Source organism: Aspergillus sydowii (genome assembly GCF_001890705.1).
Source record: "Aspergillus sydowii CBS 593.65 unplaced genomic scaffold ASPSYscaffold_14, whole genome shotgun sequence".
Taxonomy (NCBI): Eukaryota; Fungi; Ascomycota; class Eurotiomycetes; order Eurotiales; family Aspergillaceae; genus Aspergillus; species Aspergillus sydowii.
Genome location: NW_024467872.1, coordinates 581,187 through 593,347, shown reverse-complemented (window position 1 = coordinate 593,347; position 12,161 = coordinate 581,187). Strand labels below are relative to the sequence as shown.

The 12,161-nt window shown below is 51.5% G+C and overlaps 7 protein-coding genes across 7 annotated transcripts; 4 read left to right on the top strand and 3 right to left on the bottom strand.

The window, feature by feature from the left end:
* Positions 1–190: 190 nt before the first annotated feature.
* Positions 191–1,560, top strand: ASPSYDRAFT_50264 (NAD(P)-dependent alcohol dehydrogenase). The gene is made up of 2 exons (XM_040848029.1): positions 191–443; positions 541–1,560. Exons 1-2 carry the CDS (start codon positions 270–272, stop codon positions 1,441–1,443), a joined length of 1,077 nt encoding a protein of 358 aa, XP_040698036.1. The 5' UTR covers positions 191–269; the 3' UTR covers positions 1,444–1,560.
* Positions 1,561–1,635: 75 nt separating this feature from the next.
* ASPSYDRAFT_50263 (uncharacterized protein) lies at positions 1,636–2,672 on the top strand. The gene has a single exon (XM_040848028.1). The coding sequence runs from the start codon at positions 2,075–2,077 to the stop codon at positions 2,588–2,590; it is 516 nt and encodes a 171-aa protein (XP_040698035.1). The 5' UTR covers positions 1,636–2,074; the 3' UTR covers positions 2,591–2,672.
* Positions 2,673–2,741: 69 nt separating this feature from the next.
* Positions 2,742–3,857, bottom strand: ASPSYDRAFT_93989 (MDR family NADP-dependent oxidoreductase; the record flags this gene model as incomplete). Its single annotated transcript, XM_040852921.1, has 2 exons — positions 2,742–3,169; positions 3,230–3,857. The coding sequence occupies 2 exons, from the start codon at positions 3,855–3,857 to the stop codon at positions 2,742–2,744; spliced, it is 1,056 nt and encodes a 351-aa protein (XP_040698034.1).
* Positions 3,858–5,801: 1,944 nt separating this feature from the next.
* ASPSYDRAFT_93988 (serine protease) lies at positions 5,802–6,587 on the top strand (the record flags this gene model as incomplete). The annotated part of the gene is made up of 1 exon (XM_040852920.1): positions 5,802–6,587. The coding sequence occupies one exon, from the start codon at positions 5,802–5,804 to the stop codon at positions 6,585–6,587; it is 786 nt and encodes a 261-aa protein (XP_040698033.1).
* An 813-nt stretch (positions 6,588–7,400) lies between these two features.
* Positions 7,401–7,694, top strand: ASPSYDRAFT_186299 (ribosomal P2 domain-containing protein; the record flags this gene model as incomplete). Its single annotated transcript, XM_040843573.1, has 2 exons — positions 7,401–7,615; positions 7,668–7,694. Coding segments are annotated over exons 1-2 (186 nt in total), but the record flags the coding sequence as incomplete, so codon positions are not given.
* A 211-nt stretch (positions 7,695–7,905) lies between these two features.
* ASPSYDRAFT_493134 (carnitine:acyl carnitine antiporter) lies at positions 7,906–9,738 on the bottom strand. The gene is made up of 5 exons (XM_040847810.1): positions 9,277–9,738; positions 9,179–9,227; positions 9,106–9,122; positions 8,439–9,052; positions 7,906–8,382 (listed from the first exon to the last, which is right to left on the bottom strand). Exons 1-5 carry the CDS (start codon positions 9,526–9,528, stop codon positions 8,334–8,336), a joined length of 981 nt encoding a protein of 326 aa, XP_040698031.1. The 5' UTR covers positions 9,529–9,738; the 3' UTR covers positions 7,906–8,333.
* A 708-nt stretch (positions 9,739–10,446) lies between these two features.
* Positions 10,447–10,754, bottom strand: ASPSYDRAFT_93985 (uncharacterized protein; the record flags this gene model as incomplete). Its single annotated transcript, XM_040852919.1, has 3 exons — positions 10,447–10,482; positions 10,546–10,611; positions 10,677–10,754. 3 exons carry the CDS (start codon positions 10,752–10,754, stop codon positions 10,447–10,449), a joined length of 180 nt encoding a protein of 59 aa, XP_040698030.1.
* Between the last annotated feature and the right edge of the window lie 1,407 nt (positions 10,755–12,161).

Sequence of the window (12,161 nt, the reverse complement as noted above, 5' to 3'; positions counted from 1 at the left end):
CGGACTTAATTCTGGATCCTGGGACGATGCCGTTGGTCGATCCAAACATTGTGCCGAATTCGATGACCTTCTCTGTGGGACCCATGGATACGTAGCTACTTACAGATCGACCCTGATCAAGATTTGTCGATGCGTGGCAATAACTGGTGCCACTCTCGGATTGTATAAAGGCCTTCGAAGAGACGGATTGATTCTCTCAAGGTCCTTCTACAAGACAGCGCTATCCAATCACACACCCTCCTTCTCACTATAATCTATTCTTACCCACGATGACCACCGATTACAAGTTCGAAGGCTGGCTCGGCCTTGACGCCAGCGCCGGGGATGGCAAGATGCAGTGGAAGGAGTTTGAGCCCAAGCCCTGGGAGGAAACAGACATCGACGTTAAGATTTCGCACTGCGGTATCTGTGGATCAGACCTGCACACCCTGCGAAGCGGTTGGGTATGTTATCATCTGGCCCCCCAAAATACCGAATATCTTACTCCACATCCCACCCCCCCGGGTCTTAGTTAGGTGGCTAACGAACATAACTACACAGGGCCCAACAGAGTACCCCTGCTGCGTCGGACACGAAATCGTCGGCACGGCCGTCCGCGTCGGCTCCCAAGTCAAGGACATCCAAGTTGGCGACCGGGTCGGATTCGGCGCCCAGAGCGAATCCTGTCTCGGACGCAAGGGCGACTGCGCCGAATGCGCCGCCTCCAACGAACCCTACTGCGTGAAGCACTTCACGGGCACATACAACGGAAAATACATGAACGGCGGAAAGTCGTACGGCGGGTACGCCTTGTACCACCGCGCCCCTGCGCACTTCGCCGTGAAGATTCCTGAGGCTCTATCCTCGGCTGCGGCGGCGCCGATGCTGTGTGGTGGTGTGACCGTCTACTCGCCCCTGAAGCACTACGGGTGTGGACCTGGCAAGCGGGTAGGTATCATTGGTGTTGGTGGACTGGGCCACTTTGGTGTCCTGTTTGCGAAGGCGATGGGGGCAGAGGTTGTGGCCATTTCAAGAAAGGCGGATAAGCGCGAGGATGCGCTGAAGATGGGCGCTGAGCTTTACGTCTCGACGCAGGAGGATACGGAGTGGATGGCGCAGAACAAGCGCTCGTTGGATCTGATTATCTGCACGGTTTCCTCGTCCAAGATGCCCATCACGGACTACGTTTCCCTTCTCAAGGTTGATGGGACGCTCGTCCAGGTCGGTGCTCCTGAGGACGGTGACCTGACTATTCCTGCTTTTGTGCTGGTGATGAACCGCGTCAAGCTTGGTGGTTCTCTGATCGGTTCTCCGGAGACTATCCGTGAGATGCTTCAGTTGGCTGCGGACCAGAAGGTGCAGCCCTGGATTCAGGAGCGGCCGATGAAGGACGCGAACCAGGCGGTTGTCGACATGCACAACGGTGATGCGCGGTACCGCTATGTGTTGGTGAACGAGAACTAGATATAGATGACGAGACGATATACTTATAGACTTCCAATAGAAATAATTTAAAGTGGATAAGCATAATGCACGTGCTGCGCCTTAAAATCGACGTCACCGCTTTCTGTTCATTCATCCTTATCCAGATCACAATCTCTTGCAATTCCAAATCAACCATGTTGTATCTGACGACCGAAGAATGTGATTGGGCTGGGACTGTCGATTCCTCCGACTCACTCTCACAACTGGACAGACGGTTCAACGAGGGAGAACAATTCTTCACTAAGAGCTCACTCGGGGATATCCAGGAACAGTTGCAACAACCCCTCGACAAAGGAGACAGAATACAGATCCTTGACCTCCATGGTGTACCTGTCTTCTTCGGCGTCAAAACAGGCGACTGTCAGGCCCACCTGGATGTCGGTGACACAGTCTATACAGCGTGAGAACACCCCTTGGATACAATCTCAAGCTAACATGCTCCAGACAAGAACCAGTCTTGCAATACGTCTCTTACCAGTCTCTCAAAAAGCGAATTGAATCGCCCTGTGAAAGCCCTAATTTGGCTTTCTGTAACCTGCGCATTCAACATATCTTAATCGGCCACAACAATATTACTGGTGAGCCTGCAGATGGCTTTAAACTCAAACCAATGGATGAAGTCCGTCGTCTCTTTTCTGCTGCTCTAGAGATATTTGAAGAGAGCAATATATGGGCAGAAATCAAAAACAGGCTGTTATCAGCAGCTACTGCAGGCAAGATAACCAAGATCATCGGATTCGGATGTGGGATAATGTCTGCTTCAGATGATATCCCTCACATGTCATATAATGCTGCCTTCCAACATGCATTACTCCTGATGCTGCAGCAGTTTCTGCAGAGGAGTTCGAGCCAAGAGATCACATATGCTGTTCAAGACCCAGCCTACACAGACAGTGACGTATCCGTTCTTCGTTCTCACGGAGTCAAAATCCTGAAAGACCCCGAGGGTTTTATCCAGGCGGATGACTCCTCGCTGGTATTTGCATGCGCGCCGGATGTCCCCGTCAGGCAGATTGTTGCTGATATCGCTCGGCCTGCTGTGCTGATGTGGGATAGGGTTTCATCTAGTGATGTTTTGACGTATGGAATCGACTATAATCTTTTGCATCCTTCTGACACAGTATAGGACTGACCCAGATTCGCCGCGGATAAGGATGATGATTTCTGACTTCTACGAATGCTTCGACTTCCCCTACGACGAGCATTTCGGGGACATGGCTATATATGTACGACGGTCTGCAAGGACAGTTCGTCCAGATTGATACCATCGTATGATGCTATTGAAGAGTCGTCACCAGCTTCCCAGTATTGGCTCCCTCGAACAGTCTCATCCAGACTTTCGGCACGTCCTCCAATCGTCCTTTTATGATCGTCTCGCTCTTTTCCTCCAGCTGCACTTTCCCTTCAACAAATGCCTTCCCTATAACATCGATCGCCTTGTCCGCCTCGCTGTAATAGTCCAAGACAACAAACCCCTCGATCCGAAGCTTCATGGTGACGACATTCCACCAGTTATGCAACGGCGGACCATCGTCGCCATTATAACCAGCGATGAACCCGCAAGCGACAACCCGGCCATGGATATTGAGCACCCCTAGCGCTTCGTCCAAGACTGCTCCACCGACATTATCAAAGTAAACGTCGATATGGCCTTTCGTCGCCTCCTGGAGGTCTTTCACGAACGATGGCGATTTGTAATCGACACCTATGCCATATCAGCACCTAGCAATATTCACAACCGTGGAAGACAAATAGATAGACACACATCTATCAGCACCCAACGATTCAACCCACCGACATTTTTCTTCTGTCCCTGCAATCCCAACCACATACTTACAACCCAGTACCTTCTTCGCAAGCTGTACAACCATACTGCCCGTCGCTCCTGCGGCTCCAGAAACAAGAACGCCCTCACCCTCCTTAATGGCCGCAACCTTGGTCAACCCGAAATAAGCCGTCAACCCAGTCAGTCCAAACGCACCCAGATAATGCGTCTCGCCAAGCCCATTCGGCAGCAGTTTCACATGTATGAGATCCTGGTCTCCGAGCACCGCGTACTCTGCCCACCCCATCATCCCCGAGATATGATCCCCGGGCTTGAACTTGGACGATGTCGATTCAATGACTTCGCCGACCCCTATGGACAGCATGACATCGCCCTCTGTTACTTGTTTAATATAGAACCGTTCTTGGGGCAAGGTCGGGTTTATCCAGCTGCGTTGGGCGGGGTCGTTGGAGAGGTGCAGGACTTTGACCAGGACTTTGTCTGGGCCTAGACTCTCAGGGAGCGACTGCGTTGTTAGAGTGAAAGTCGGATTAGGCCCTGATAAGGCAGGCAGGCCATGGGGTCTCTTGCTGACGATCCAGCATCTTGTCTGTGGGGGACGGAACATGGTGGTTTCTTGGTTGATCGAGGGAAAGTGGAAGTTGGAGGTAACTAACAAATAAACCGGGGAGAGACTGGGATTTAACAGCATCGATTCCCAATTAAGGCGTCTCCCTCCTGCTGGACTTTGCGATGGTCGCGACTTGTGGCCAATGACGTAGATAGACTTCGGTGTAACCTCGCTGTCAAGTTCAGCTCAGGCGTCCCGCGCAAGCTGCTCAATATGACTGGGTCTTTATCCATAGTATATTCTGCGTCATGGCACTGAGAGAAGACGGGAATCGCCGGAAACAGCCATTCTTTATTTTGCGGCTGGGAAATAAACAATGGTCAGCAAAATCTCGTGATTATCGGTCCCTGCGTCTAATTCTGACTCCCATAAGCTTAAACCGCCACTTTAGACGCGAGAATACATACTAGAATCTAGCAATTACGGCTCATAGACACCAGCGGTCTGGACTTGGACAAAGTGATGCGACGCGCGACTTGCACCAAAAGGCATGCATGGCTGGTGGCTAGCCAGCTATCTCCAAGAAATTAAGCCAGCATTGTAAAATTCCAAACTACCCTCACAAGGCGATAATCGCCCATCACCAATGATATAACTCGCCTACTACAGAAAGGGCCGGCCGGTACTTTCCGATAGGCAAGGTACAGCTAATAGTTCACAGTATACATAGGTATCTCGCGCTTATTACCCGAGGGAGCTAGTTTCCCGGACGTTAGGGCTCGAACGGTCACTACGACTACGGTTCTCTCAAGGACAGGAATATCGGGGCATATTACTCAATAGAATCACACGGTTAGTTCTGACTGAGAGGGCACAGCTCTCGGCTTAGGGCAAAGCGCATCATAGCCTCAATACCCCACAGCGTCCCGACCGTCACAACTGTCCTGGCCGTCCTGGCCGTCCTGGACGGCAGTTGCAAAGCCATGACTATCCTCGATAAACCTTCCGTGGACTTGACACGACGCGTTACAGCCCTGCTACAAACAATCAATCCTCTGCGAGGACGGGGTGGCTGCAGGTGCCCGGTTTGACTCCGGACTTACCACTAATCGTGTAACAACTTGCCCCCTTACAAGTGGGTTGTCTATTGCCAGACGCCTTCCCGGCGCAATCCCTATTTCTCGTTATTTCGGGCATTTCCAGGGCAGCTTTCGGTACAAATGACTCGAGCGTAACGGGCTAGTATCCTCGGTCTGTCTCGCTGCACTGGGCCGGCCGTGACCTGCACTGTCGGACGCGGACTCCACGGACTCAAGGGAGTATACTGCCCCTACGGCAAGTAAAACAGGCTCCGAGTTGAACATTGCTTCTCGGTGGTCAAGCAAAGCGAGCCGAGGAAGCAGGGTTGCCTCTATGAAGGATCGGAGATGGGGGCTGAAAAGTACAGAGTGGGTACGTAACTTGAGGCTGTGATTCCTGGGCAGCGGACTGATGGACAAATCGGAACTGATGTACTGGCATCAGTGGAGGCTCTTAAACATGTTACTGACAGGGCTCAAGCTGCAAGAGGTCGACACTCAGCTTGTGGAGACGCTGGATATACTATGCACAGTGTACTCTGGTCCCTGTGAACGGGCCTTGTCCTCTACCATGGCATTGCCCTGTTGCCCTGCCTCGGGCGATCGCATTTACCCAGTAGCCCAATGTTGCTTCTCACAAAAAAGAAGGAAGTGTAGATCAAATCCTGGGGTCTCCGTACAGCCACTCTGCTTCGTCACGTAGTACGAACCATTTGTAGGAATCCGATACTCGGCGCTGCAACGCTCCATTCTCAGAACACAGCCCTGATTAACCATGTTGCCTGACTCTTTATTTGGCCCCAAGGATCTAGATGCCAAGGCAATGAAATACTATATAGGGCTGCCCAAACCACCTACAAGTCGACTCTTCATCAGAACTAACCTCTTCATTCTACTCGTTCATATACGCGGACAGGTCAAGATGAAGGTCTTTAACACCCTCCTCCCCTTTTTCATCTCCGCCATATCCGGTGTCTTCGCCGCAGAATTCATCATCGGAGGTGACGACGCCGAGATCGAATCCTACCCCTACCAAATCAGTCTCCATGTAGACGGCGAACATAACTGCGGCGGCAGCATCGTCAGCAAAACACACATTGTAACAGCAGCCCACTGCTTCGCTCATGTCGAGAACACCTCACAGCTAGGCGTGCGGGCCGGGTCAACCTATCACGCACACGGCGGCCAACTCCTCAATGTATCCGACTACCACCTCCACCCGCGCTACAACGAGACGACCATCTCCCACGACGTCGCTGTTATCAAGCTATCCAAGCCCCTCGAGCTCGGCCCCGCTGTGGCACCCATCCGTCTTGCCTCTGCAAACGCCGGTTATCCCGAAACAGGAACAATCACTAACGTGACTGGCTGGGGCACGGTAGAAGCGAACACGACGTCTCTACCAGATACCCTGCAGGCACTCGAGTCCCCAGTGGCTGATCGGGATGAATGTATCGAGCGTTGGCGACAATTTCAGGGCCCTGAGGGTTCTGCGTTTAACGTCACCGACACCATGTTCTGCTTGGGCTCCTTCAAGGACGGGGAAACTGCGTGTCATGGCGATAGTGGCGGGCCTGTTGCTATTGATGGCACGCTTGTGGGCATTGTCTCGTGGGGAGACCGTTTCTGCCGCAGTGATTATTACCCGAGTGTTTATTCGAGTATCTCCGTCCTTAGGGGATGGATAGATTCGCAATTGCGTGACTAGGTGAATGTTTGTTATACTGGATGATGTATACGGGCTCGGGGCACCTTGAGCAGTGGACAGGATGAGCTGAGATAGACTTTGTGCCATTTATCCCTGTCTGTCTTTAGTCTGAATTTCCCAGTTCTCAAGGGGATAACAATACAGAGAGTTGAAGTCGTGGAATTGGAGTCGTGGAATTGATTGTCAAAGAAATTCAGTAAACGATTATGCCGCGAAAGAGTGAGGCGATGCTTACCCTGATAGCCAACAAATAATTAACTCTGCCACACCTAAGAGACTAGTAAGCTCTGATTATGTGTAAATGACTGCACAGCCATCGAGCCTGCGTCAACAAACGTCCTCCTTGCGATCCTTCGCGTCCGAGTCACAAGTCGAAACCGGTGCCTGCCATGTTAAACACAGCACTACTTGCCGGACTGGAACAAACTATTCTCTAGCTACTAGTCCTCGTTCCGGTAAGCCTCTCGCTTCAGTGCAGTTCTATGCTCACTACGTAGACTCGGTGGACGGGCGATACTGCATTAGGTCCCCGCGGAAAGAAACACGGTGAAACAATTCCCGGATGACATATTGCTGGCCGCTATCTCTAGATTGGTACATGGCCTATGCATATGTAGAAAGAATGTTGTGGTGGCTTGCACTGACTCGAAAGCCCTAATCCAGTGACTCACGGAGTAGGCACCAGTGAGTCAAAGATATCTCCAAATTAAACCATCCGAACTATTCAGGATTCGAAAAACAGTAAACATTATAAGATATATATAAGTTCCCTAAACGTAGAATACACCTCCTTTGTAAAGAAGCAAGAATAAGCAGCTTCGTTGCTAGCACAACCTTTCTACGAACCACTCCCAGTGATCTAAATCCCCATGAAGCACCTCGCCGCATACCTCCTCCTCACCCTGGGCGGGAACAGCGAGCCCTCAGCAGAAGACATCAAGGAGGTTCTCGCCTCGGTCGGCATAGACGCTGACGAAGGCCGTCTGGATCAGCTCTTGAACGAGTTACGCGGGCGGGATATTAACGAGGTTAGTCCTGTTGCTGTGACTTTTGAGTATATTAATAAAGGGGTAAACCTAGTTGATTGCAGAGGGCACGTCCAAGCTCGTACAACCATTGGGCCTAACACCAGTGGAGGTGGCGATAGGGTCCTCGACACTGAGAAGGCGACAGGGGATGATGGAACTGGGTCGGCGAATGGGGGAAGCGACGGGGATGGAGACGACGATGAGGACGAAGACTTTGGATTGGGATTGTTTGGGTAATGTGGTAAATAGGCAGAATTGTAGACAATGCACAAAGTTATCATTGATATCTTCACTGTGGACTAGTTTCTATACCAAGATACAGTTGGGCCCGACTCTACCAAGACAATCCCAATTATTAGTAATCTGTCTCCCCCGAGGCTGCTCATTCTGAAAAGAATTCGATAATTGGAAGTTATTGGTAAGAAGAGGTTGGCTTCAGTCCATTCCTCATATTGCCATATTCTACTTACATAGTAGGTACCTACGTGAGTAGCGGCATATGCGTCATGTCCTACATAGCACGGGAGGACAAAATGGAAATGAAAAAAACCCTCATACATGGGTATTCTAACCAAAAATCACAAATCTAAGTCGAAGCCTCGCACAAGCTTACAATGCTCAAAGACATTTTCACTCTAAACATGGAATCAAGATACGTAAAGAAACGCCGCAAATAATGGATATCGTGACACTCTCCAGTCGCTTCAAAGACACCTTTTTAGTCGAACAGCTTCTTCATGAATGTGTGAGCCAGCTCAACGCCAGCACTATTAAATTGTTAGCAATCGGCCATTTGAATGGGGATGAACGGAGAAGAACGTACAATGTGGCGGCGTTCGCAGGAACAGCACGGGCCAAGGCTGGGCCGAATCCGGGGAAGAACGCCTTGAATCCGCCGTTGCCGTAGACGGCACGAATGGTGCCGCCAATCGTGGGCTTTCCTGGTGCACTCTGCAGACGCGACTTGATTGTGTCGACAGGGAAAACAGGAATCCACATGGCAATACCGGCAGCACCACCCGCAGTTAGAACAGCTGGCAGCGACAAATCACCGGTCACGTTGCCTTCCGCGTCCTTGGGAGTGAGCGACCGCTTGATGTATTCGTAGGCAGCGAAGTAGGCAGCCGAACCGGGGCCGTCACGGGCCAGGGTCATTGCGCTTCCCCGGAACACACTGCGGATTCCTCCCTCCTTGTACAGCTGTCGGACGACATCCAGACCGCCGGAGTACTTGGGCTTCTGGCCAGGTGGCGGGGGGTTCTGCCCTTGGATCTGCAAAAGCACCTTTACGCGCTCGAAGGGAGCAGTGATGAGAGTCATGGGGATAGCGGAAAAGAATCCAGCAGCGGAAATCTGGCCGATCGTGTACTGCGGGGTGTTGTTGTGGACCTTGACTTCAGACAGGCTGCTGACAAGCGTTTTTCCTAGATCGTAACCCTAGATGCGGTCAATTGCGGTTCTGAACAGAGTGGCTTTCCATAAGCACATACCCAGAAACTGACGGCGACTATAATCCACAAACGTTAGCTTTGCCGGAGAATTTATTTGTGGGCTGCCACTTACACATGGGCGTAACGCCGACCAAAGGAGCAGAAACACCAGCATAGAGACCCTGCACATGTCAATTGCAAGATCACGACTTTCGACCTTCATTTACTCACGCGAGCCAAACCCTCGCGGGCGACAGTCTTCTTCACCACATCAATGGCGCCCGAGTAGACACCCTGGGCAGCAGTCTGCATCCGCACCTTGACCAGATCGAAGGGATGGCCGACGACAACCGCACAGACACCACCAGCGCCGCCAGCGGCGAAGGAGCGAAGCTGAGCAGCTGTCTGGTTAACGGGCTTGGGTTCAGTAGCCTTGAGCGACTCCTGGACCGTGTCAGAGGTGGCTGATTCGGCGGAAGACATGATGGCGGGGTGATGCGGAGGGCGCTTTAGAGGCGGGCGAAGTGGGAGAGAGCGGCGCAGAGGAGTTGCAACACGCTGGAGGACGCGGAGAGTAACAAGAGAGGGAATTTAGAAGAGGAATTGAGAGCTGGACGACCGTTGGAAGAAGAAGACGGAGGGTGAAGAGGAAAAAGAGCAGGCAGGCCGTGACAGAGCGCCGAAAGCCGAATCTGGGAATAGCAGCAGGCCGACGGTTGTGCCTCGGCTCGGCTCGGATCATTGCTTCTCCGGCTGCCACGGACGGACCAGGATCCACTGTCTTCCTCTCCCCACAGTTGTCTGTCTCTCCAGATATCGGAGTCCCAGCAGCCAGCCCAGAATCCAGATACTCGCAGTCTACAGTCGTGTGCACAAGCTATTGGAAGTACTCATATCCTGATATCTACGGTATACGCATATCCGCCGACATCAGTTCGACTATCCTCAGTCCTCTCGTCCAACTCGGGCGGACGGAGCCGCTGCCATGGCCTGACGCTCCTTCCGCTGCGCCTTTAATCCGTTTCGAAGGATCCAACGACCCAGACTCCGACGCCGGACGACAGGATCTCACCCACCGCCCAATTTCACCGCCTGCACCGTACAATCCGTTTCCCCTTGCAGTCTCTGCTGCGACTACAAAAGACCTTGTCGTCATTGCACGAGCGCCAAGACAATCACATGAACGGCATCAAGCATCACCAGGCAAGACTCAACAGTCAACACTGAATACACCACGGACATGTCAAGTCGCAAATTAGTTTCGATTTAACTATGAATATGTACAATACAGCACCCGGGCACCATGTCCCAATATGTCCATCGCTGTGATAGGGCTGTTTTCAATCCCAGTTATCCATCAAATACACCGTGCGCCCGCTGCATCAGTTCCGAAGCTGCTGTTTATTTGCAGTGGCCCACTTTGTCGTCGGGTTGTTGCTATAAAAAGGTCAACCGTCATGTCTCAAAAGACCAAACACTACGAGAACAGGGGGTACATACGACGCAGACCTTGGACGAGCAAATGCCGAGGCTTCCGTCCTTCTTGCACTGGTCGCCGGGGCCAAGCTGAGATACCATCAGTTCACCTTGTACAAAGTCTAGGGAGCAGAATTTGGGGACGTTCGACTCACCTGCTTGTTGTTGGATTCCGCAGGGACGGCAATGGCAGAGCCGATGAAAGCAAGAGCAGCGATCCAAGAGAGCTTCATTTTGGTGGGTTGTAAGTTTTGAGAAGTATTCAAAATGGTTTCCAGAGATGTGATGAGATGCGAATGAACACCAAAACATTGGACGAGATCAAAGGCATATTTATACCTCTCCGTGCCTAGTCAACACGCAAGCACTGCATCTCCTTTCCCCATCCACGGAACGGCATACCCCAGTAGTCCTGCCTGCCCTGGTGATGATTTTCTCGCCTTGACTGGTTTCGTCTCTCCATAACCGGTTCAGGAACGAAAATCAGTCACAGGCAGCTAGAACCTACCCATTGACATTGAAGCCCCAGTATCGAATTATTCGAAGCCCTCTCCTGACAAGAAGATGACGTGCTTCAGTGTACCAATAGTGGATATCAATCAACTCCACAAGGCTCAGGAACCAACCATTAAACGGCAGTTTGCTTTCAGTACTCCATAGTCTTCTGTGCTATTGAGCGAGCCTTCTCTAGGGCTGCAGAAGTTCCCCATATTTGGCTGCAAACCCCCATTTTGATCGCCGCTTGGCGCCTTATTCCAACAGCCTTGGGCTTGCCCCTGAAAACATCGAGGCCTAAATGTTTCTAATATTGTTCCATCCTTCGAAGCCACCAATGTGCCAAATGCCAATCAATGAGACTCCTTCCCCATATTCCACAAAGCCTTAACGGCCAAGGTTCCAGGCTCCGTTGCGGTGCACTCCGCCAGGTGTATCAATATGGACTATGGAGTACGGAGGCTATCCAGACCAGGCGGTGTCCACTGATGCCGACTTCCGACTTCCCGAGTCTCAGGAATGCGATCGAACATTCCTCATTCCACCCGAGGATGCACTAAGAAATACCTACAAAGTACGCCCTCATTCAACTCGCACTGTAAATCACAGACTGGAAGATTCCGCCGCTTCCGCTTCGCCACGGTCCACGTCCACCTTGCACAAGCTTGTTCCCGCCGCACTCACTCCGAGTCGCTCGCTCCTGTACACTACAGTGCAACATTTGTCTGGACACGCTAGTGTTGTTTGCCAGACCGTGCTCGATTTTTTTCTGTTTTTACCTGTACTGTTAAAACAATCGTTGTTTGCTGTTGCTCATTGTGCTCTGTAAATGCACCTGGGTGACATCAGCCAACGAGTCCGCCATACCCGACGAGCCCGAAATATCCAAGTATGTATCGGTTCGGTCGCAGACTCGCAGTGGGTCATCACTCGCCAATATAAAAGAACACAATACAATTATACAATCATTTAACCACATAGTTGATAAATAATATGTAGTGCCGACATCATACGTGGATATCTTATTGTATAGTGTAAACAATGCGACCAAGACATGACACGTCTGACTAGTGACTACTAGAATCTTTCGCACCGTACGTCCGATCGCGGTAAAGCCCAGGTTCATGGTAGACGATTGCTATACT